Source organism: Perca fluviatilis, chromosome 11, assembly GCF_010015445.1.
Source record: "Perca fluviatilis chromosome 11, GENO_Pfluv_1.0, whole genome shotgun sequence".
Taxonomy (NCBI): domain Eukaryota; kingdom Metazoa; phylum Chordata; class Actinopteri; order Perciformes; family Percidae; genus Perca; species Perca fluviatilis.
Window position 1 is genome coordinate 16,078,487 of NC_053122.1, and position 25,231 is coordinate 16,103,717.

A 25,231-nucleotide genomic window follows, 5' to 3' on the forward strand; every position below is an offset into this window, starting at 1 on the left:
TGAAAGTCACGCTAGATGGGCGCGTACTGCAGCTGAGTCCTTCACTCGGCAGCAGCTAAGGTCAGCCGGAGGAGGAGTAGCTAGAGTCTGTGGAGGAAACCTCAACATGTACCGGTGAATTCACTTTCATTTTCTCAAATTCAGTTAGAAAATAATCACCCACATTGACGAGCTGTTTTGTTAAACTAGCTGTTAGCCGGTTTAACAGATTTAGGTAACGCTGCTAGCCTTGTTAGATAGCATTAGCTGCTTAGCCAGGCCAATAACAGTTAAGTGCTATCATTCTCAAATATGCTAATATGATTAATCTGATATACTATCAGTATCACTATATTTGAACCTAGACAGAAATTGCTAATTTATTGGTAGATGTTTTTGGTGTTGTGCTAATGAATAAAAGCTATAATAACTTTGGATATTTCAGACATATCAGTATCAAGATATGGTAAGTTTATTTGAACATTGATTAGAACAGAGGCAATTCACAGTGCTTCACATAGGGCCAAGAAAAGTATTAGAGCAAGATTTAAAGCACACTGAAAAGGAAATTAAAATCAGTCAAAATAGAATGGAGTAACATTAATTTAAAATACAATAACATAACCTACAAGTTGACTAACAAAAATAATAGACAAGAAATACAGTGGTCATTTCCCCCCAAAATAGAATAAAGGAAATGCATGTAAAGTGGTGTACCATTAGTTTGCTTGCTTGTTAATGTCTCAAGAATTATTAAGTTACTGCAAAAGTAGTTTGAATCTTGATTTACTGGATTGCTGGTGGTTTAATGCACACAGGACCGATCCCTGTCTCTTCAGTATTCTCATTGTTTACTTGTCTGTGGTCTAGCATATCTATATTTTTAGGTACTCTGTGCTTTTACAAAGTCCCATGCAAACTGTCCCTTGAGATGTGATAAGGTCATTAATGTTAACAAAATGCAAACTGGATATCAATCAGCATTTGAAGAGACACAAAAAACATAACATTACATTATGAGCAATTTTAAATGTTTGAGACAAATAATCAACATTTTTTCAAAGTAAGACTCAAATTGGATAATCACCCGTGGGATGAGCCAGTCATGAGGCTCTTGCGCAATTTAATTGGATGTTGCATGTTTTCTTGTCGGGTGGATATTCAGCGGCTTAGAAGATGTGGTCCAATAGTAAGAGACTTTGTTCAGACAAAGCAATGCTATGCTTGCAGAAAGATAAAGCCTCTAATTGTCTTATGTACGCCGACAGCCACTTTGTTCAGGCATGTGGATAATGTAAGGTAAGGTTTGAAATACCTTTGGTGGGTGTGCTTATAGTCCTGTAGATCAGCGAATGTCTCATACATCTAGACAGTCTGTCAGTTCTTTCATGATAGTTTTCATGCAAGTAATAATAAATAATATTTTAACACACATCAGAGGTTGATAAGCACTCTTACTCAGGTTAGGCAAGCATTGCTACTTGCATGTACTGTATGAGAGGCTTTATGTAATAACGTCATTATATCCCCTCCTGAGCCTCCAAGGTTTAATCCTTGCATGCATGCCATCTCCCTCAGCTCCAGCAGAATGGTGATGAGGATAAGAGAGTTGCCAAGTCATGGATAGATCGCCACAATGACACATGAGACCCTCAGAAGCTCCCAGCTGTCCGTCAAGGCGGCTGCCCTGCGCATGGTCGACCTATCGCTGTCCATGTACTGCTCTCTGGCACAGGTGAGGGGGGGGTTTGAAAGTGGTGGGAGTTTGTCAACTGCCATGTTATTGGGAGTTCTCTGTTTTCTTTATCTGAGTCATGAGAGGCAAGGTTATTGAGGGTATGAGTGCACATTCAGGTTGTTTGTCCCTTTCTTAACTGTATTGCAAGCAAAAAAAATCTTTTTTCATGTTTCTATTGATTTCCTTAGTCTTACTATTGGCCTAAACTAATAGTTGGACCAAAGTATGTGGTTATAGCTTTTTTTACTAGCTATTAATACTGTAATATTTTGAGAAGATGTCCTTGTAGACATTTGCATTTCAAGCAATGTGTGCTTTCATTTCAATTTTAGACATTTTCAATAAATAGCCATAATAGTTCCCACTTTGTGTGTTTCCTTCAATTATTTTAAAATAACAAAAATAAGTACTTTTGAATTAGAAAAAATATCTCACCTTCAATGTTTGAGCCTATTTACGTTGCCAATGAACTATGAGGACAAAAAAAACAACGTATCACAAAAAAATGTAATTCTCGTTCATTTATCGTTATCGATGTAAAATGTGCAATTAATCGTGATGTCGATTTTAGGTCATATCGTGCAGCTCCACTCCAAACTCCGTGTTTATGTAATCTTCAGTTGTTGGGAGTGTGCAGCAGCGGTGTCGTTCAGTGTTTCTGTCTATAGACAGACGGGGGTATGCACGCAATCTGAAAATAATTTTTTAAATCTAGATGACAGGCTAGTGGTTGATTCTCAGCGCTGCATGTTATGTCATAAGTGGAGTTATGCATCCTCAGATGAACTCTCATCAGACAGGACATTTGTGTTTGATGCATTTCCTCATGTTCTTTATATATGCTGCTATATTAATATTTTTTTTAAGTATAGCTACTTTGCCTCAGTCTGCATCTGTTGTCTTAAGTTAGCAAATTTCTGCATTTTAAAAACATTTTAAAAAAAAAATCTGATTTTGTTAAATATATATTTAACAAAATAAACTTGAATCAGTCTTTGATTCTTTATACAAAGCAGCTGTGCTGTAATACTCTTGCTATAGACATGTGTTGGTTGGTATTGAGATTTGATACCCATCTCTAATGGCAGCATTGTCTTCTTCCCCAGTCTGTTTTACATGATTTTGGGGGGTTTTGAGTTTGGATTTAAGAATTTTCCAACTCCAACAGTGAAGCTAAAGAGAATCAAGAGCTTTAGTTTGGTCACATTTTAATTTTTGACTAAACAAATAGAAAAGAAACCAATCTTCTGCTCTGGCTTTTTTTTTTTTTTAAGATGAATACACATTTAACTTTAACTTCCTCCCTCTACCTTTCCTCCAGGTGAGTGTCAGCACAGGCACCAAGAAGCTGGTGGCAGCCACTGCCTTTGGGGCCGTCTCGCTCCTCTACCTCGCTCGCCGCTTCCAGAGGAGGAAGGGCAGAAAGAAGGCTCACTCACCTCAGTGGGAGCAGGCTGGCTTTGAGTTTTTGACCTCGGCCCCAGCAGAGAATGGTAAATCTTCCTCTCAACCAGCAGCTCACTGGCCTGTGAATGCGCCCTTAATCTGATTTAGGAAGATTTACCACTGATTAGAGTCCTACAGAGAAATTAACAGAAAAGAATTAAATAGGGTCAAATGAGCAGTTGGCCAGGGCAAAAAGAATTTTTTTTTTTTATTAAACTTTTGACAACTTCCTATATGGACAAAGTTCATACAGGTTTAAAGTATATTTGCAAAGCTATCTCTGTTTCTGCATATGTGAACATCAGTGCTAATGTGTAAGAGTCTGGAAACAGTTTTTACAAGCCAGCTCATAGCAGCAGGTGAGCCAGAAAGTAAATTATTAAAAAAGGATGGAAATGATTAAAACAGAAAATGGCCGTTTTCAATCTGTTATCAAATTGGCAAACATGGTTTATCCATTGTGTAATCCTGCTCCATGCTCATGTCGCGTGGTCACTGTGTATTCTGGTCTTTCTCTTAAACATTATCTCTGAACTCTCATCTTTTATCTACCCAGATAAAACCAGTCAAAACAACACTCTCTCCCTCAACTCCAAGAATGGCTACTCCTCTGGTCTGCTTCTCAACGCAGGAGACTACAGGAAACTGTCGGGGTCTCTGCTAAGCCTGGCCTCTGTAAGACAAAGAAATCGCTTTAATGTACTAAAGATTATTATGTTGTTATTTGTAAAACACAGAAACATAATGCAATAATGAGGGATGATTTTCAAGAAATGAAAAAAAAGTAGAATACTATATGTTTAAAAATGGCTGCTATCACTCCTACTGATGGCTATCCTCTGTCCAAACCAGGAAGGAGACATAACTTTGTTTTTTGTTTTGAACCTGGTACAGTACCTGTTTTGGTTCATACACACAAACCAGTGATAGTGACTTTGTTGTGTCAGGTTTTCCAATATTTCCACTTGATAAGAGAACTCCCTCTGAATGATTTAACCAGGTGGCCGAATAGCATTTTACTATTTAGTATATGCTTTTCTATACTCATGAGCACACCAAATTGCACAGACACAGACATGGTGTAGAACTCTGTCTATACACTAGTAAAAACACATCTGAAATGCTGAGTCGGTAGGGTTGTTTTTCCGTTGTGTCTTTGCAGGTACAAAGCATGAACTCGTCAAACAGTAACACCTGCGCAAATGAATCCATCTGGGACAGAGCGGGGGAAGCTGATAACTGCAGTGTGGTCAACTTACCTGTCACCACACCTGAAAACCTGTACCTCATGGGTAAAGAACCTTACACACAATACGTCACCTCACTGTGTTTTTTAAGGAGAACGGACCACCCAATAAATGAGCTGAAATAATGGAAGTATTCATCTGTAATTTCTTGGATTAATCCGTTTTGGGTGGGTTGCCTTGTTTCGAGTTGAGATAAAGCTTTTGAGCTGTTAATTGTTTTAGGAGACTCAGTTTGTGTGTGTTTGCAGGTATGGATTTATTCGAGGAGGCTCTACGGCGGTGGGAGGAAGCGTTAACGTTCAGGAGCAGGCAGGGCGAGGATGAGGCCAGCTGTGCGTCCGTCAAAACGGGAGCTGGAGACGCCATCGCTGAGCAGAGCATGGAGGTGAACATACAGAAAAACACTGCTCATTTAAAGATAGAAATTCCTTTTCAGTGAGGAAGATTAACCACACCACAATTACCACCAATATAACACATTTAATTTAGTGCCACACTTAATAAGAGATAAAAGTGAAGGAGTTGGCCACACAATGCTTTTAAGATGTTTGCGTTTTGCTTTTTTTGCTTTCTTCATTTCCTGTGTTCTGATACATTTTTATGCACCAATTTATGGTAGAAACATCTATCACATTTATGTGAAGGAAAACACAAAATTCAGGAGGCAGGTGACAATTCAAAATCTAAAAATATAATGGAATATAATGCAGTAAAAGGGGTTTCACATCAGGGACCTGGGCCCGGATCCAAGTACACTTGACCCCAAAGTCCAGTTCGTTGTGTACCCTACCCTGGAACGCTTGGTCGATCCGTGCCCAAGTCCACTTGAAAAGGTGCTCTCGACTAAATTTCATGCGTACTCCGGTATGGTTCACATCAGGTTTGAAAACCAACTGTACCAAAACACGGAAGTGGGCTACTATTTAACGCGACTACAAGGAGTTTTTAACCGGTTATGAAACTGTCTCAATTTTATACTGATGCCACTATATCAGACGCTGCCGGACCCCTGGGTAGCAAGGTCAGCGGAGAGTCCGGAACAGCCAGACCCTGAACTGTAAAACTGAGATCCCCTGCTCTCTGTGGGACAGCACAAGCCAACTGGCCTATCAGTGCCAGCCACATGTGTAAAGTATGGCGGCTGGAAGTCAAAAACATTTTGGCGCTGGCAAAAAACTCTTTTCAGGAGGCCCCCAGTTGTGCCTTTTTAGAAAGCCTGATAAAATTGTGGTCCCAGGGGAATCCTCAAGAAAAATCTGAAAGAGATCTTTGGAGTGAACTTTCTTTATTTTACCTCTGGCACTTTTCAAACTAACAATCTACATTAACCAGGTGCCTGCCCACGATTTAAGTTTGCCTGGCCTGTTTTTCAAATCACATTTTATGTAATTATTAAGTAAAACTGGGTACTCTATTATAGCCCTAGTTATTTTTATTTTATTTATTTTTTATCTCGAACAATCAACCCACTTCAAAAGAGAAAAAAATTATAACAATAAAATAAAACACAAATATAAAAAAAAAAAATCATATCCAAATCAATCTGATTCTCTCAAAGAACACAGAAAGGCTGAGTTTGACAAGGAGCAGACAGAAGCATAATGCTCATAAAGTCCTGCCCCTAGTTTAACTTTAATTATTATTATTAATATATTATTTTTGTGTTCAGGACGTCATCAGCACCGAGTTCATCCACAGGCTGAAGTCTCTGTTGCAGAGGGCTTACAGCCTCCAGGAGGAGTTTGAGGGAGTGTTGTGCCTGTCAGAGCCCTCGTCTCACAACAGCCAGGGTGAGTCACTCATACAATATTATGTCATTTCCATGATCAATGCGCAACACATTACAATGATTATTCTCCATCACAGATAAAATGGCAGACATTTTGGCCAGAGAGGAGCTGGACGACGCATATCTGAGAGACAGTATGAGCATCGCCTCCACCGACTCATTTGTGTCTGCTGCTGAGGTGAGAGAACCACTCACCGTCGCTTTCTAAACATACCAAATAAGGAATTTTATCAGTCCTCTTACCTAACATTTCAAGAACTCTTTATATGCTTGACTCACTTTTTGTCAGTCGTCATTTTTTTTCTACAAAGAACATCCTCTCAAGTCTTAGAGAAGCAACCACTAAGCAAAGTCCACTTTTGGCAGCAATAACCCTAAAACATAACCCTCAACTAATGATAAGTAAACACTACAGCACAGGTTATTTGATGCAACTGACAAACAGTTGGGGGGGGGGGAGACAATAAACTGAAATAGTAGTATTCACAAATAGACGTTATTACAGTATTGTATTTGAGATTCCAAAAAGCAAACGATAAGTTGTGGCCTGACCAATTTAAAGTAGTTTTTCAAGAGATGTGGTTATAAAACAAAAGATCTTATCTTTTCAGCTTTATCTCACTGCTTTATTATGTATATGAATGCATATTTTGAAGAAAACATGAGGTGAATTATCCCATTCACTATGAGAGCCTTGCATTGATGTATCGATACCATTCAATGTGTTGTTACAACTGACGATGGGGCACAAAGCACACATTATCATTAATAGGTTGGTGAGCTCATCTTAATAAAAATAATCTGGATGATCAGTTAGAACTAATCATGTAGGTGTCACTTGTTGGGATACAGATGAAATATGGGCAACAAACCATTACTATAATAATAATAATTAGAATATTAGTGTAGTGAATAGTAGTGTAATAAATAAGATTTGTAATCCCACAGGTGAGCACCTAAAACCAGCAAACATCTAAATGATATATCTAAATAAAGAAAGTGTTTTTAATTTTGCATGATGTAGCCTATGATGTTTATTCTCTGTACCCGTATGAATCATAACATTCAGTGCCATAACTCCTTTGTGGATTTGCTTGCCCAGGGACAGCTGATGAAGTTTAGCTCTTGAGCTAATTCTGGGACAGTCAATGTCCATTGTCCCTGTTAAATAAACAACAGGGACAAAATAAATAAAACCGTCTCACTCTGAAGCAGTAAATCTACAACCAGTTTACAGCAGGAGTTTGCTTTGATCCTCCTCTAAATTCCCCACCCGGTGTTAACCGGCACTCAGCTTATCCCCTTAAGACACTGTGGGGGATACTGATGCACTTGTCCCACAAAGTCCAAAAATAAACTGGCCGTGAAGAATTACTGATTTGTTTACTAAAGCTAAATTCCTTGAAATGTTCAGGTAAAGACCTGCTGAAAGCTAAAGTTGCTGTGTATCTCTAACAGGAGTGGGTATTAGCATTATTATGTACAGCACAAATAATTTGATGTAAATAGCTGATATATATATATATACACACACACACACACACACACACACACACACACACACACACACACACACACACTAAACTTTCTTTTCCTAAATCTTCAATTAAGTAAGTTCATCTTTAAAATGTATTTTGTGGCCGGGTTAGCTCAGTTGGTAGAGCAGGCACACATATAGAGGTTTGACTCCGACCTGCGGCCCTTTGCTGCATGTCATTACCTCTCTCTCCCCTCATCTGTCCTATGAAAATAAAGGCCTAAAATGGCCACACACAAAAAAAGGACGCTTTAAATGAAGGTACTTACACCCTCAAACGTGTTTTACCATTTACAGTCAGACCAGTCAGTGAAGGTTGAGCAGTCAAACGGGGTCACTCATGCTTATAAATAGACCTTCAACATTCTTCAGTGTACAACATACAGCTCGCTGTTACTCTGCAGCTGTTTTCACTATAACTCCACACCGCAACAACATGGAGAGATCTCTGTCTGGTCTGGAATTGTTCAATACGGCACAATTAAATAACTAATAAAGGTAAAAGGAAAGGGACGGGACAGGACCAGGACAACCTGTACATAATACATAATGTACTGTACTTAATTTAGGAGGGACAAGAAACTCGAGGTTCAGCCTTTGAGACCATGTTGACCCCAATGTTCAGCCCCAGCTACCTTGATTAGAATTCAACTTTATAAGTAGGGGTGCACCGATCCGATATTAAGATGGGATATCGGTCCCGATATTGACAAAATAGCTGGATCGGGGATCGGAAAAATTAACAGATCCACGGGCCGATCCAGTTTTGTTAGTTTTTTCCCCTCAATACATTATATCTATGTTATTTTGTCTTAGTTAGGAAAGTAATGTTTAGTTAGGAAGGTCTGGTGCCTTTAGTCAGTGCCTCCAGAAAAACGCGATTATGCGATCGCATAATTCAATGCATAATCAGCCAAAGTCCGCATATTCATGCGGGGGCCGCATTTTTTCAAATATGCCGCACTTTCGCCGCATAAATTGCCGCGCAAAATATGCGGTGCTTGCATGATTTCATAATCCCGCTTTTTCGTTGCAAAAAGTCACATATATCTTAGCAGAAAGTTTAAAAAATGTTGCGTTTACTTCACACAAGAGCAGCCATTTTCCCCTGTTGCCATGGGAACGTTATGAAGTGACGTAATTACGCGACGTGAACATCATCGAAAAGCAGGTGTTGGAGGTTGAATTTGACATGTACTTTGAGTCTCTTAAGTTGGTATCCAATAAGAAAGCTATCGTAATATCTGATATTATCTGAAATTTCTTTAAGTGCTCCTGCTGTCTATATTATTAACGATTTTTAAAAGTCTGTCTCTTTTGTATCTTTTATTTCCCTCTGTTTAGACTATTACTTTTATTTTTACTTTAATATTATATTATTTGTATATATTTTTGTATCTTATTTTTTTACTTATTGCAATGACTGAATATCTGTAAACTATTTTAGGAAATTAAGTTTTAAAAAAAAGCAGGGTGTTGGGGGAATGACTTTTTCTTCTCTTTTTCATCAAACCGCATTTTTTGCAAGTTCCCGCAGTTTTTGCAAGTTCCTGCAATTTCATCGCATAAAATTGCATAAATATCCCGCATATTCCATCGCATTTTTTAAGAAAACGTGCCGCATAATCAAGGATTTTTGCCCGCAACAATCACAAAAAAACTCTGTTTTTCTAGAAGGACTGTTTAGTCTCTTCCACATGGTGGAAGGAAGTTATAAGGTGGAGGGTATACAGTGTATTATTAATTCAACATAGGTATTGGGAGTGAAAAAGTCAGATCGGTGCCTCCCTATTTATAAGCATATGTTCTTATTACAGTCATGTTTAGCTGTCAGAAAAAATACATTAACAGTGAATAAAGAATTATTGTGGGAGCAACGAAATGGTATGCAGATTCTACTAACTTTTGCCTTGATATTTCCTGATGAAGAGCATCTGTTAGTTTTTTTTTGGATGCGCGTACCTCTTCAATGGTTTTGGTGTCAGAATCCAATAGCTTTCTGTTTTTGGGTGGATGTTTAAGAATCACAGTAGGGAAGCACCTACTGTATTATGAATGAGAAGCATGACCTTTGGAATGGGATTGAAATGTTTATTTAGTCCCTAATCATCTTTCCACCTCTGCTGTCCGTCTGTGTATCAGCTGTCAGAGCACCGAGAGCTGAGGAGCGTCGTCGCTCTGGGTCATCACCTTTTCTACGAGGAGGCGCTGCAGATGGCCGAAGATGGCAAGATCTCCTGCAGGGTGCTGCGGTAATTAAACTGATTTAGCATGACGCACATGGAACACAGATAATCTACATTCCTGGAACATGTTGTGTGGAGTTCATTGCTTTGTCTGCCCTCATTTGAATCTGGTCTTTTTCTTGAATTTTCATGATCAGGACTGAGATGCTGGAGTGTTTTGGGGACATTGATTTCCTGGCCAAGTTGCACTGTGTGCGTCAAGCATGTCAGGTACAGTATACCCTTATGAATTAAAATACATCATGATAACATAGAGGGGAACTCATCTAATAATTGGATTGAATACACCATAAAATATTGTAAATGTTGTTACAGGAAGATAGCAGCAGTTTTGTATTGGTGTATAGTATAAAAACAATTCATATTCATATGTAAATGATTATAAAAATCCACCAGGTAGGAATTCAATCCTAAATTCACTGTATTTTGCGTGTGTATCTTACTTAAGAAAATACATGTTAACGTCACAGAAGATTGCACTAGTGGGGACAATTTAAAACCACTGTGTAGAATATGAATAAAAAGAATAATATGTTTAAGTAAAATGCGTTTGTTCTCCAGCTCATTTTGTGCGATAGAACGACCCGGATGTTTCTGGCCGACACAGGAAAGAAAATACTGTCTTCCATTATCATTAAAGGACAGAAGGTAAGTCTGAAGCCACAACTAGTGAACAATAAGATGATACAGCTTCAATGAAGTGCTTCCCCCTCCTAAATGTTATCGTTTGGTTTCCAGAGCCCAAAGAGATTCGAGGAACTGTTTGAGGAGATGATCTCCTTCCTGGAGCACACGGAGCACTGGGAAAACACAGAGGTGGAGCTGGCCACACGAGGGGTACGAGTGCTGCTGTCTCTACAACATCATGTCTGACTCCTGCTGTTGGATCACAAAATGCTACCAACAGGAGTGGACAGCCTCTCTTCTTCTTCTTCTTCATTTTATTTTAAGTATAACATTTTATTCTCACCCTTGCCAGGTGAAGCACTTGAACTTCTATGATATAGTGCTGGACTTCATCCTGATGGACTCATTCGAGGACCTGGAAAATCCACCGATCTCCATCCAGAACGTGATCAACAACCGCTGGCTCAACAGCTCCTTCAAGGAGACGGTGAGCGAACGCATCAAATACTTCTTCGTACTCAGTGGATCACTGGCAGCTGGTGCAGAGGGGGATCAGACATGGACATTCTTTATAATAAATACTACTTAAATGCTTATACTTCAATAACTTGTAATTCTGAAAACTAAATTGTAAACAGAAGTAGATATTTTACAGAACAATACTGTTGATTTTGTAAGTGCAATATACAGCATACATATTGTAGATGTCTGTTGAAAATGACAAACATAGAGGTTAACACTGCACGTGTGTTGGCACATTTTTCTGAGATACTTTGTAGTTTCCTGTATCATGCTTGTATCTAAGTTGGTGCATTTCATTTTTGGGTATTTGAGCTTTTCATAGAGGATTTATCTGCATGTATTTGACAGGCGGTGGCATCAAGCTGTTGGTCAGTGATGAAGCAGAAGAGACAGCACATGAAGGTACAAGTCCAACAAAATGTTCAAACTATTTTGGATGAACTGTAACCGGACACACTTTAGATATCAGTCTCACCGCTTTACCTCCTAAATTACATCTTTTATCTCACGCACAATTATTACAGCTGGAAACACTAGTTGGCTAGTTGACTACAATTCCTACATTTTATTCATTACACCGACAACTACATAACTACTATGCCTTATCAGTTGTGATTGTAAGACAGTTCCAAAATCCCATCACTTCCCATCAACCTCTTCTCTTTGTCTCAGGTGTCGGACGGCTTCATCGCACATTTCTACGCTGTGTGTGAACAGATCAGCCCCGTCCTGGCCTGGGGCTTCCTGGGGCCCAAGAGCTCCCTGCATGACTTCTGCTGCTTCTTCAAGGTCCGTCTCAGCACCAGAAAATAACAGCTGCCAGTAGTACCCTCTTCCAAACAGGATCTTTACTTCTGTTGGTGTCACAGCTCATGTATCCACCTAAGCAAGCTTCCTCTTTCATACCTCCTAGGTACCCTTGTATCCAAATAGGGAAACACTGATTTCAGTTTTTGGAGGCTTTCATTGAAAAGGTAGTCAGATTATTAAATAGATTTTGATTGAATTGGAAAACAGATTTACAAAACATTATTATTATTAGTTTTTTCAGTTCACCAACTCCTTACTTAATTTATTCATTACTATTATTATTTTTTAAACGTTTTTAGTGATTTTTCATTGCAAGTACAATTTTCAACATGTTGTTGCAGCAGCACAAGGACATAAATAAGTACAGATAAACAGAGAAAGTAAAAAAAAAAATCAATGAGGAATATAAAACTGAAATACTGTACTTGTAAAATTACAAGGTAAAAGTGACAATGGTGGGATTTGATTAGTAAACTGCTCGTGAAAAAAACAGTGATGGTCAGTGCTGAGCATTTTAAACTCGCAGGGAAAGTGTCCGAAGCACAACGGTTGATTATGTATAAGATGTGAAATTGTGACCATTGTTTTGAACTTGCCACCTTGAGGTCCAAAGGCAAATGCTGATCACAGTGAGCTATTGTCCAGGTGATGATTCCTCTAGCTATTTGGGGTATATTTTATGTGAGTCAGCCTGGGCTGACTCGATTACATGATTTTCCTAACATGCAACTGGACTGATTGTTAATCAGAATCCGGTGTGTTAATGCAGACACACATTTAAAATATGCAGGGCGGCTGTCCACCGCACAATGCCTGATATGATCATCTTGCAACACCATGGGCTCAAACTCGGAACCATCGCGACCGTAGGCAGGGTTCTGATCTCAGGGAGCTTTTATCTGGGTGAACGCCTAGTACACAAGGAGCAGGCTTCTGTGAAAATGCAGAATTTAAAGCTGCTGTAAAAAATATATTTTTTATTAGAAAATTCTGTGAATTTGTGTACTTGGTTATTTATTTTCAAAAAGATCAATAAATGCCAAACTGATGTTTAAAGATGCTTTATTTTTGCATTGACTGCAATGCGTAGATGGGGAAACAATTTAAAAAACTTTTTGAGATAAAATTCAGAAATTTTGCTCACCAGATCTTCAAATGTGATTTTTTTTCCATGAACATCAAAGATGTAGTTTGGAAGAAATTGCAGTATTTGTTTACACTACTGTATGCAGTTAAATATTTTAATGCACTTTGGGCAACATTTTTTTGATAAATCAAATATTTGTGGAGGACAGTCTGAAGATGAAGTTGTCCAAATTTGGTGTCAATTGAAACAAATGTGGGAGGAGTTAGGTTTAAGAAGTTCTGCAGTTTTTGCAAAAAGTAGAGGGATGGACTTCAAAATTGCTACAAGGTAACAGCAGAGCATAGTTTCTGCTCTATTGGGGCTACAGTTTGGCATAAGTTGTGACCTTCTAGCATGTACGGCTTATTTGTTATGCATTTTTAAAGTTTAGAATTTTAGATGGCTTTTGTAGCGCCACCATCAGGACAATTAGCACACAAATCGCACTGATTAAGTTTAGCATAGGACTGGATTTATGTGCAAAGTTTGAGTTTTCGTGCATGGAAACATATATTTCTTAGGAAGAATAATAATAATACAGGCAAATACAATAAATAGTAGCAAGAGAGCTGCTGAAACAGGCTGCCTACTGTTCACCACCCTGATTTTTTTATTTTTGTTTATTAGAATGAGTGTGCCAAATATCCAAACCAAATATGTGCTCTAAAAGAAAATAAGAAAAATGAAATTCTGGAGAACTGTGTCTTATGTAAAGTAAATGCCTCAGCTTCCTCAGTGTTCCTTAAGCACATGTCCTGAAAGTGTTCTTGCTTTTCCTTCAGGATCAGGTGCTGTACTTCCTAAAGGACATTTTTGACCTGGACAAAGTGCGTTACTCTTCTGTGGAGAGTCTAGCAGAGGACATGCTCCACCTGCTGCACCGGCGCTCTGAACTGTTGGTTGCCTACCTGGGAGCCGACTCCCTGCGGCACGTCAACGGCTGCAGTTCCCCGCAGGTGCAGCTGGTGCCCAGCGCCCTGCTGGAGGCACAAGTGCAGTGAGAGACGGGGAGCTTCTGTCCATCCGTCCTGGGTCATCAATACTCACACATGGAACTCTCTGCATTTTCACTAGGGTGAGTTCACAGCAACTGTTGGACATGGCTTTATTTTCCACCCATCATGAACTTCAATGTAAAACACTTTGACAGAGGTCTGACATGCACATCTCCCATCATGCTTTGTGCTCTCATTGCTCTGTATCCCAGGATGAACTGTCTTGCCTTCACACTTAAATCATTAGTGTGGCCTCTCCTCCCCTCCTCCCTTTTCGCTGTGCCATAGCAGTGCACGTTCGATTTAAAATATCAGCAATATTTGTAATTTAAACTTGCTGCGAGACATTTTGCGTCATCTTGCAGTAGATATTCCGCTGTGTAAAATGAAGGCATTTGCTGTTGAGAGCAATTAGTCTAAAGAAAAAGGGTATTTTACAGTATTTATTTTACTATACAGTTAAATGATGCAGGATTTATATTTTAGAAGTTATAGTTGTGCCTGTATTTATCAATGCATTTGTGATAAGCTTCAAACATACAGTAGTATGAATACCAATGTTGAATAATAAACTATCAGATTTAGATGTATTTCCATATCAGCGATGCAAAACTATTAAATGTACTTTGTTTTTGTTACAAGCACGTGATGCGCAGGGACATCGCTGAACAAGGGTCTCCTTACGTTAGATACTAGGCACCAGAACTCAAACCTTTGTGCAATATTTATATGAAGCTTATCTCACGAAGCCTACAAGGCCCTTAAACCCATCATACAGTCAACTATAGGAAATAAAAATATACAGCACTAGTACATAATCCTGCAGCTCAAGACGGGCTAACCCGCAAGAAGCCTTACTATTAATGCACATATTTAAGCCTCGTCTTCAACACTGAATGTCAGTCTTAAAGTTACAATATATTATCATTTGCTGTGCTCAGTCACTGCCATGTACAGACCACGCACAACGTGAAAGCTTTGAGCAGCCGTTACTGCAGGAATGTACCTGTGTTAATATTTAAAAAATGCTTGATACATGAAATTATGAAAGTTGTTGGTTGCAGACCTAGTTTCCATGCCTAACAGTGGTGACAGAAGCACATTAAAAAACTAATTTAATTTGCATAAAGTCAAGACTGCTAAAGCCTCATTCACTAATATTCTTTGAACAGGAGTTCCTCCCCATTTCTTTAATTGTAATTTCATTATAAAAGATCTTTTAAGAGCCAGTAGGAACCATGTAACAAGTTTCAATGTACATTGACCGTGAGTTGTTCTCAGAGACTGTAAAAAGATGGAACTGATTTTCAACCCAGGGAAAAACATTTTACACTTGTGGGTTCACCTCATTTGTGCATAAATTAAGTAAATAAAGACTGATGAGAATGTGTTTGTTTTGATTCTTCAACTTTCCATTTTTAATCTATAAATGTACAGTAAAACAAGTGAATGTGTCCAGTTAATTTGTTACAACTTTATTAATGAACATGTCAACATTTCAAAAGTCAGAACAGTTAATTCAAAAAAACAATATATTTGATAATATACACAACACATGAAACTTTTTTTATTTTTTTTTTTTACCTCTAATGCATGCTCCTTGTTTTGTCTTCTACACCCCCACGAACTCTGTGTTGAAACACTGAGCATCTCACATGTACAGATGAACAGAAACAGTGACCCTTTAACTACAGAGAAAAGTGATTTAAAAAAAATAACCCCCAAATTTTACTGCCAATAAAACTGTGCAAGTCATTTAAAGTACATCACTTCCTGTCCTCATCCAACTTTCTAAAGCACATTCCTACTGACTAAAGGTTACTAATGAATGCATTCAAGCGACAAAAATAAACCATCAGACAACTCTAAATACACTATGGCATCATGGTTATAAAAACAGTCGATCCGAGCTGAAAAACATGTATCTGACCAACACTTTGCAATCACAGAATTTAAATTTCATTGCGTTGCTGTTTTACCTTATCACTGGAGCTCTTGAACGGTCTACGTTCAGCAGTGGGGATTGACTCAAAGGATTCCTCCTTTTGGGGACAAACTACGACAGGGCCTGATTCTATGACCTAAGCTTGCAGCGTCCTCCAACACTGTGAGCGAGAAGTGAAGTTTCAATAGTAGATTTGCACTGCACTTGAGGGCAGATTCACACCACGACAGAAAAAAAAAATTATATATGTATTTCACCGTTTCTTGATCTAGCGGTTGAGCACATTGCTAACTTCTGGCAACAGGTTGTAATGGCATGCAGTTTTGATATACCAGTATCAAAGTTGTCTAAAGCATCGATACACAGTCGCCATCAGACTTACCAGGATGCAAAGATAAGGCTATCATCAAATATTAAGCACATACGACAATGACATTTCCTTAGTGAGCCTATGCAACTACTTTTTCTGGGTAAAGTCACTTTTTGAAAAGTCAAACTTCATGTAACAAGTCATACAGCTCATGTCATGCAGTTCATTCATGAAAGCAGATCTCAAAGGGCTGTTCATACTTAGATATATCCTGGACATTTCTTTACGACTAAGCATAAAATGCATTGAGGCATGTTAAAGACACAGGTAAGCATTTCTTTGCATGTAAATTGGTCATGTCACTGGACAAAAACACTGGTTTCCTTAGGTTTCGCTTACCTGTGTTATTGCAGCAGAACCTAAGGTGCAAGGTCTGGGACGACACTGCAAAGATCAGATATATTGCACTGTTTGCCATCAGTGAACAATGCTTAAAATTAACAGCCTTTCACAACAGTGCTCATTCAGAAAAGGTCATAATACTGGGCTATTCAGAAGCACTTCCACTACTAGCATTCCACATGCTCATATAGGACATTAAAAGTAATAACAGCAGAAGAAACCTAAGCATGCTACACTGGAGTTATGCAGTAGGACTTTTGAAAGCAATATGATGCAATAAATGGCATTTAAAAATATGACAGTCTCAACTAGACAATGGCACTTAGCAGTTCAGGTATTCAAAACGCAAAAAAAATAAACCACATGGGCATCCTTAAACAGTTCCTACCAACAGTGTAACAGAGTGCTGACATTCAAACGCAGTTCAGAAATCCAACTGGCAATGAAATGCTACCTACACAAATAGTCTAACAATCTAACAAGTATCAACATATTGTTAAGATTCAAAGTCTGAATGTAGTAGTCACAAAGGGAAATAAGTCTCAGAAATATGTGGTACAATATTCTAAAGTACTATTCCTCTCCTCAGAACATTTCATACTTACCCAGAGACATAGGGAAATGGCAATATTTGACAAAAAAATACTACATCTTTGGCAGTTTGTAAAGCATCAAATAAGGCGTTTCTCTCAGTCAGTCACAGTTTTGTACTTACAGTATAGGAGGGCTCAACTGATGGATGAAGACTGCTTAGCCACCCCCGACCCTACAACATCTATGTTCTTATATTCGATAAACACTAACAGAATGGGGACAGCAATGGCGATTTTGCAATGTTTTTATATTAAAAAAACATTCTTTTAAAAAAAACAAATTTATACATGTGAGTTAGTTCGCAATTTGAAATGGGCAAGACAAACGTTTCAAAGCATTTTCGATACAGTGGCAATTTACCTGACTGTCCTGGAAGAAGAACACCACAAAATATATAACACTAAAAATGCAACATTTCTTGCAACCACGTTTTCGGAGGAACATGTTAAGGAAGAACACTTGCTTACCGCTTTACTAAACTTTCCTGTGGAGGAGGAAGTGTCTATATCAAGGCAAAATACAGAGCATACTACCTCAACAATGTCAGCAAACCAGGCAAAAATTTTAAAAAAAAAAAAAAGGAGTGCCACAGCAACGCAGTTAATGCATGATAGATACCTGTCGACTTTCTTATGACAAACATCCGTCTACTGCTAAAGTCAGAGCAAAGTCAGGAAACACACGTGTAAAAAAAGGTCTATCAACAAGGACGTTTGTTGGTCTGAACCACTCAGGATCATTGCACGCACATAATGTATCTAAGAGCCTTATAGACAGTTGGAGAGAGACAGGACAGCACAACTTTTGAGTCAACCATTTTGGACAATTGAACATGGCCTGCGTTTCAACCCCCCCCCCCCCGTAAAATAAAAACATACAGATATTCCTCTTAACCCTTTTGGTTTAAAACCACCCCAACTTACCAACAAAGGAGGTTTCAGTTTGTTTTATTGCAAAAACACAACAGGCAATAGCATTTTAAAACTGAGATGATTTACATGGTAATGTCTACAGTTTAATAAACATGAGTTCTAACCACATTTAATGTAGATACAGGGCTGGAATGACCATATGTATAATTACCTCACTAAAAACAAAGCATTTACAAGAAAAATGAAAAAAAAAAATGAAAAAAAAAAAGGAGGACGTGTTCGCAGGGTAATCTGCCATCTATGTGAAACACTTTCAAACCAAGGAAATTTAAGATCTTCATCAAGGCGTCTGCATCCAAACATTAAACAAAGGATTTTGTTTCGACAATGTAGCATTTACTTTATGTCCACTTCACATTACTGGCCCTGTGCAGAAGAAATACATAGAAGATACATTGCATGTTAACAACAGAAACAGTGGACTCAGCTTCCCAAAATAAAAAATTAAAACCTGTTTAGGGAGGAAATTTTTTGGTTAAGTGTGTAAACTGCTGCAGCCACCGGAGCCCTGTAAAACCTGAGGAAGGAAGGCTATTAGGGCACAAAATAATTGAGTATTCAGTGGATGTGGCGGGCAGATTCTTATCGGGGGTGTACCTGAGGGGCTTGTGGTGCTGCACCCATCGTCTGAGGGTTGGCTGTGCCGTAGTAAGCGGCCTGCTGGCGAGTAGTACCCCCCCCCCCCCCCCCCCGGGGGGGCCCCGCGCCGGGGGGCGCCCCCCCCGGGGTGGTTGTGGGGGGGGCCGCGCCGCCCGTTGGGCCGGGAGGGGAAAAAAAAAGGGGGGGGGGGGGGAAAAAAAAAACCCCCCCCCCCCCCCCCCAACCAAGCAGTTTCTCTTTTCAAATTAATCATACTTTACAGGGAAAATGGACTTTCTTGCAAGAAGTCCTATGACCTACAGTACATTCGCATACGTGATATTAGGTTCAACTGCTACTAATCTCATTTCTACAACCAAACCAATTCAGATTACATTAACAGTTCAAAGTATTGAGATAACATTTTATAAGAAGGTGAACGAACCCACCACCGCTTTCTTTGGGTGGTGGGACAGAAACCTTCTGCCTTTCTGTTGGGCGGCTGGGAGAGCAGCCACTCTACAGCAGAGGGCTACTAAAGGAGCACAGCCACCCTTCAACATTAGAAAAATAACCCAGCGGTATAGAAGCTAGACTGGAAAGACTAAAAATCCCACAGTTACTTTTTGTCATTCAAGTTTCTATCCCATAACCTTACTTCAGGATCCCATTAATTCCTTCTGACAGTTTTCAATATGAAAACATAAGACAGGAGTACAGACCTTGTTTCTTGTAATATTCCTCCCAGGCTTTTGTGTAGTCCTGAGGTTGTTGACTCTGTTGACCTGAAAAGAGAAGACAAAAATGTGTTAATGTATCTAAGTTATAAATAAAAATCGAAAAATAAAAAAATAAAAATCACCCACAACATGATCCTACATGGCTTATATCCATGACCCACAAATCCAACATGTTGCATCATTTAACTCTATACACATTCAATAGCAATAACACATTCATGGCACATGGCAAAGCACTGCCATTTAGTGTTGATAAATCCCTATGCTAGGCTAGAAAATAAGCTACTCTAAGCTCATAAAAAGGTGGTTCTGTGTCGACAGCTCAGTCCTGTAGATAGTCAAAAGTGTTGCAGTCTAAAAAGCACGGGCATCAAATGTCAAACCAAGTGGAGGCACACTGATGCTCCACAGCAGGCCAGCAGTTCTGACAAATACCCAGACCTGAAAAAGAAGCCGATTGAATGCCCAGTCGCTGTTTAGACTGTCTTGTGTTAATAGGTGTACACTGAAACTACGTTCGTATACCCATTTTCTTGTAATATTCCTCCCAGGCCTCGGAGTAATCTGCCTGTCCACTCTGACCTGCAGCCTGTGGGTCACCTGTTAAAAAAAACGGTAACTTGTAATTAGTGAATCATTCTCTCAGTTTTTCCACCTGCCTGGGAAGGGTCTGTCAGCTTAGGGATGGTGGAACTATCCTGTCCCTGGGGTACTATAAAAAAGATAGTTAGATAATTTAAAAGCTGGAACCAAAACACACTTGTTTCCTGTTAGTGATACCAGGAAGAAGTGAGCACAGAACACTACTAAAGTAAGCTACACTGCTCTACTCTCGTCTCAACCGTTTATGCTTCAACTAGAAGCAAAGGCACTGCTAATTGAGAAACTTCAGTCACCTTGGCCGTTGGTTTGAGTCGTGCCAGGAGCTCCACTTGTCGGGGTCATGGGAGCCTGCGGCTGCTGGCTGTACTGAGCATAGTAGGCTGCCCACGCTGCTGCGTTTGCATCGGCTGCTGCTTTATCTGAACAAAGAAAACACATTGTTACCAAACAAGATGTGCCAAGATAAACGCTCTAAAACATACAGTCACAGATCTCCATTACATAATCTGATATGTCTGAGTTACTGACTTCTAACTGATCAACCAAGGAGGGTAATCGCAAATGGCTTTTTAATTTCAGTTTAACATGAAATGTGTCTGCATGTCAACTAATGGCAGGTACTCACTTGGATCAGGTTGTCCTTGTTGCCAGTGTGGGTAGCCATTGCCCCATCCCTGAGGCTGGTACGGCGCCGGTGGACCACTGATGAAATAAAAATAAATAACCCTTTACTTTCCACGCATTCACCTGTGTGTCTACATATTCTTGTTCACACAGAGCTTGAGGTAAAAACAAAAGGCCACTATACTTACTGGGGTCCTGGAGGCCCCTGGTTGTATGGTCCAGGGTTGTATGGACCCATGGGAGCCCCAGGGGGTCCAGGTGGTCCAGGAGGACCATGTGGGCCTGGACCTCCATGTGGACCGTGTGGGCCACCCATTGGAGTGACTGGTCCCTAAACAGAGAACACATCCCGGTCAGTAAACAAGCGTTTACAAAGACAAATGTCTCCAAAGGGGATTATAATCAAGCTCTTAGCATCTCACCCCAATTTTCTCTTCCACCAGCTGCCTGGCGTAGTCGATCTGCTGAGGGGAGCCCCGAACTGTGAACATTTTGATGTTGGGATCAGCATTGGGTGGAGGATTCCTTTGCAGCTCGATCCTGGCTCCGGACTGCTGGCTGATGCCCTTGATTGTCTCCCCACCTAAAGAGTTAATAAACATGAATACCCCACATTTTCTGTTCTGCTACACAAGTTTTGTCTGTCTTCTTCTGTCTCGTTTGTTAACTTGTTTGTTGTTTCCTTTAAAATGTTTCTCCTTTTACCAATATTTTGTAGAATGATAAGTCTGTTGTAATATGATATGAGACAGATATGAACTTAATACTTTAAGGGGCCACTTGCCTTTTCCAATGATGAGGCCAGTCTTCATGGTTGGGACAGTGAAGGTGAACTCCTGCAGGCCACCAGGGGGACCCATGTTCCAGTTCCCCTGCCCGCGACCACGACCTCTGCCGCCGCCACCACCATGCCCTGGAGGCCCGCCGGCCTGGACACTCCTCAGCAGATCGGATATAATTTCTGCTGCATGCTGAGCCTGGTCAGGGGGACCCATAATCTGTGCTATCCTGTCCGGTGTGCTGCCATCATCTAGAGGGAGAAAATAGGGTGATTAGAGGCCACCGAGACAGAATTAATGTTGCTGGTAGTAAACGTAAAGGTCTACCATCGAACCAATGTCTTGTGTTCAGGTCTCAGATAGGTTTAGGGTTAGGGTTATACATCAGTTTCTCAGCGTGGTGCATGAGTTTTCATCACGGACCATACACATTTTGTCAAGTGTCTAAATGACTTTGCTTTTGGCAAATTGTTGTTTCGCAGTCTTAAATCACTTACCTGGTTTAAACTGAATCCTGACACCTGTGTCATTCTGTATTTTCTTGATCATCTCTCCATTTCTGCCGATCACAATTCCCACTGCAAACCGGGGGACGGGAACCTAAACGATGACAAGATAAAATTAAAGTTAAGAAACAGATTTAACACCTCGTCTGATAAAAGTCTGATTACTACTCACTACATTAATACTCACATCCAAGCTGTCTCCTCCTCCTCCACCACCTCCCCCTCCTCCAACTCGTGAACCATACTCGCCCCTCTGCTCCCTGAAGCCTTGATCTCTGATCAGCTCCATCACCATCTCTTTGGCTTGCTGAAGATAAAAATACATCTCACTACAGCACTACTTGACTGCTCTCCATGGAAACAAATAAGGCACGTAAACAACATTTAGTGTCTGGACAGGGATTTACTCAAAGGGATGAAAGCTCATAAAAAAAAAAAAAAAAAGGTACAATTTTATTATGTTAGAAGTGCAATGCTCACACAGGCGAGGACCCACCTGAACTTTAAAGGGTTCTCCTGAAATGCGGAGTGGCTTGTCTGCACCTGTGTTTTGGGGTCCGTCTTGGATCATGACCATCTTCACTCCCGCTCTTTCCTGCAGGTTAAGAGAAAAATCAGAGTGTGCCTTTGCCAAATATGTGCCCTGCTTGAATGACTAAATGTCTAAAACCCTGGCTGGAAGCTCACCTGAAGACTTTTGATAGTTTCTCCTCCCTTCCCAATGACGAGTCCGGCTTTAGAGGCAGGGACCATAATCTCCTGGACCGTCATTCCCGGGCCGTCGTTGTGGTTGAAAGCGGGAGCTGGGCGCCCCTTCTCAACTATCTCTGTTAGTAGCCGCTTTGCAGCCCTTAGGAGAAAAATTACCGTGATACAGTTTGAAATCCGTAACAAGGGTCCAACAAAAAAATTTATAAAAACGAACAATTTTCACTTAAAGGGACCATTAAATTTACAAATGGATATATCGTTAACTTACTGGATGGATTCTGGTCCTCCTGTTAATGTCACCGACCGATCTGGCATTCCTCCACTGTCTACAACACAAGAGACGCAATAACATCACAACAATTACCAAACCTATACGTTCTTAGTATTACTAAGGTCCACAATATCAGCAAGATATCTAAACATACCAGGCGCAATCTGTATCTTACATCCAGACTCTTGCTGCAGACGTGATATTTGTTCACCTCCTCTTCCAATAACTTGAAGGGGGAAAGGAAGTGTGTTAGATCCAAATATTCAATATCATCATCAACAAAAAAGTTAATTGTTGAACAAAAACTTACTGAATCCAACCATTCCATCTGGAACCTTGAATTCCTCTGATATTGACCTGAGAATAAAAACAACAAATCAATGCAAGCTTTTTAATAAATGGTCAAATGTGAAAAATATTTGAATCTAAATCGAGCATCTACCTTGGACCACCCATTCCTCCCATTCCTGAAAAGGCTGCAAAAATAGACATCACAGTACATTAGGGGGAAAATAAACACAAGTTTAACCCATGCAACAAATTTCCAATTCATGCTAATTTTTGGACCAATTAGGTTGGGAATCATCACATTACAGCCACATATTTAACTGCAACTACAGCTACGTCACCAGGTCACTTACCGTCATTTGTAGCCACTTTCTTCGTCTCTGGTTGGTCTGTGACGACATGACATAATAACCAGTATAAGTATCTATCATTATACCCACCATCACATTATGAACAGTGCTCTTTAATCTGAAAATGGCTCTTTGACACTGCATGAAATTGTAATGTTATGGCTAACAGCAGTAGGCTGTAAATAAACCAAACATACAGAACTGGAATATCCTCTAAAGTTGCCAGATTGTGTGCACCTAGCATAAACCAATGCAGTCCAATTCAACATTCCTGCAATACCTCCCTGAAGGTTATACCGGTTGAAACTGCTCAAAAGGTGTTTGCTTTTGCATTACTATTACCTAGGTATACCTGATAAACTGGAAACTCATAATGATGCGGATTTTAATTATTTACTTTATACTTGACTGTTTATCAAAACTAAAACCAAAAATGACTCATCCTGTTCAGGAAAAAAAAAATCCCCATCTCCCACCCATAGATTCTTAAATTAAATCATGATATCACATATTTGTTACCCAAATAATACATTTCATGGGCAGGTACTGATTTGAAACAATTGAGGACACAGTGAAAATATCCAACTCTTAACACATGCAATAACTAACATACTGCATTGGCTAAAATTGAAAACATTAATATGAAAATAAACTATGTTCATACGGTTAGTAGTAATAAACAGAATGTTAGACAAGGCACACTGATATTAAAACAAATATCACTGTAGATTTAGTTGAGCTAACAACATTTCTAGGCAATGCAATTTAGAAGTTTAAAAAAAACACAGGCAATGCATTAACTATCAAGACTTGCATTGAATCGATTTGAGCCACTGACCGATATTCAGGTTAGGCATGGGAAAATACCCACCAGCGTCCTCCAGGGGCCTTTTCTGGCCGCCGTAGCCAAACTCGTTTGTTGGGGGTGCCGCAACTCCATCACCACCGATCTTCGCTGCAATCTTAAAAACAAAATAAATAAAAAGAAAACAATTTTATAGGATTTCCCGCTGTTCGTGTTTGACGCGTTTGGACAGACACGTTGGCTGCGGCCTACACTTCTGTCCGGAAGTCTCAACCAACAAAGGAAAGCGAAAACTTCCACTTAAACTAACGTGAATCAATTAATATTATTAAACCACAGAAAGCTTGGGTTCCAGTAACTGATTATAATTGTTCGATTTAATGTGTACATTCGGCTATGATTGCTTCTATTTTACATCTGTAGTCGCCTTCGCCGTGTGTCGTAACGTTAGTCATCGTTAGCTTAGCATTGCTCACCGTGCGGCCGTATGTAATGGCAGAAAAAGCAGCAAAACTCGCTTATTTGCTCCCGAATTCGACGTTATTTTTTTACACTACTTAATATAGTGGTCTTCTTACCTGTCGTGCTCGCTGTAGAGCGTCTTTAAAAGCGTCGTTCATTCCACCACCGGCGTTAGAGGAAGGGGGAGCCACGCTGCTGTAGTCAGCCATATCCACTGCTCTTCTCCTCTTCGGCGCGACAAGATGGCCGGTTACATTCACGGGATGTC

At 39.8% G+C, this 25,231-nt stretch overlaps 2 protein-coding genes across 7 annotated transcripts; one reads left to right on the forward strand and one right to left on the reverse strand.

Annotated features, from left to right (window-relative positions):
* miga1 (mitoguardin 1) lies at positions 1 to 15,452 on the forward strand. 2 transcript variants are annotated; one of them, XM_039816241.1, is made up of 16 exons: positions 1 to 114; positions 1,558 to 1,714; positions 3,039 to 3,210; positions 3,720 to 3,838; positions 4,326 to 4,455; positions 4,659 to 4,795; positions 6,080 to 6,200; positions 6,277 to 6,377; positions 9,879 to 9,988; positions 10,120 to 10,192; positions 10,544 to 10,630; positions 10,721 to 10,819; positions 10,962 to 11,096; positions 11,480 to 11,533; positions 11,804 to 11,920; positions 13,850 to 15,452. In XM_039816241.1, the coding sequence occupies exons 2-16, from the start codon at positions 1,616 to 1,618 to the stop codon at positions 14,066 to 14,068; spliced, it is 1,773 nt and encodes a 590-aa protein (XP_039672175.1). In that variant the 5' UTR covers positions 1 to 114; positions 1,558 to 1,615; the 3' UTR covers positions 14,069 to 15,452. The 2 variants fall into 2 exon arrangements, with proteins under 2 accessions (XP_039672175.1, XP_039672176.1); XM_039816242.1 differs by lacking the exon at positions 1 to 114 and adding an exon at positions 140 to 1,278.
* A 69-nt stretch (positions 15,453 to 15,521) lies between these two features.
* Positions 15,522 to 25,229, reverse strand: fubp1 (far upstream element (FUSE) binding protein 1). Of its 5 annotated transcripts, XM_039816239.1 has the most exons (19): positions 25,080 to 25,229; positions 24,535 to 24,658; positions 23,700 to 23,735; positions 23,501 to 23,534; positions 23,369 to 23,415; positions 23,213 to 23,284; positions 23,056 to 23,113; positions 22,764 to 22,926; positions 22,573 to 22,671; positions 22,264 to 22,383; positions 22,068 to 22,170; positions 21,576 to 21,821; positions 21,214 to 21,374; positions 20,980 to 21,122; positions 20,793 to 20,869; positions 20,461 to 20,586; positions 20,090 to 20,164; positions 19,548 to 19,609; positions 15,522 to 18,995 (listed from the first exon to the last, which is right to left on the reverse strand). In XM_039816239.1, exons 1-19 carry the CDS (start codon positions 25,170 to 25,172, stop codon positions 18,828 to 18,830), a joined length of 2,007 nt encoding a protein of 668 aa, XP_039672173.1. In that variant the 5' UTR covers positions 25,173 to 25,229; the 3' UTR covers positions 15,522 to 18,827. The 5 variants fall into 5 exon arrangements, with proteins under 5 accessions (XP_039672173.1, XP_039672171.1, XP_039672170.1 ...); XM_039816237.1 differs by lacking the exon at positions 15,522 to 18,995 and having other exon boundaries at positions 19,500 to 19,609; positions 24,568 to 24,658; XM_039816236.1 differs by lacking the exon at positions 15,522 to 18,995 and having other exon boundaries at positions 19,500 to 19,609; positions 23,234 to 23,284.
* Positions 25,230 to 25,231: the final 2 nt, after the last annotated feature.

Coding starts and splice junctions, on each gene's coding strand:
- fubp1 (XM_039816239.1), bottom strand. CDS start 25,172: ATGGCTGACTACAGCAGCGTGGCTCCCCCTTCCTCTAACGCCGGTGGT. Junction 20,870..20,979: donor CAGGGGCCTCCAGGACCCCA/GTAAGTATAGTG, acceptor TTATTTCATCAG/TGGTCCACCGGCGCCGTACC. Junction 18,996..19,547: donor AGGAATATTACAAGAAACAA/GGTCTGTACTCC, acceptor GGCCCAACGGGC/GGCGCGGCCCCCCCCACAAC.
- miga1 (XM_039816241.1), top strand. CDS start 1,616: ATGACACATGAGACCCTCAGAAGCTCCCAGCTGTCCGTCAAGGCGGCT. Junction 3,839..4,325: donor CTCTGCTAAGCCTGGCCTCT/GTAAGACAAAGA, acceptor GTGTCTTTGCAG/GTACAAAGCATGAACTCGTC. Junction 4,456..4,658: donor TGAAAACCTGTACCTCATGG/GTAAAGAACCTT, acceptor GTGTGTTTGCAG/GTATGGATTTATTCGAGGAG.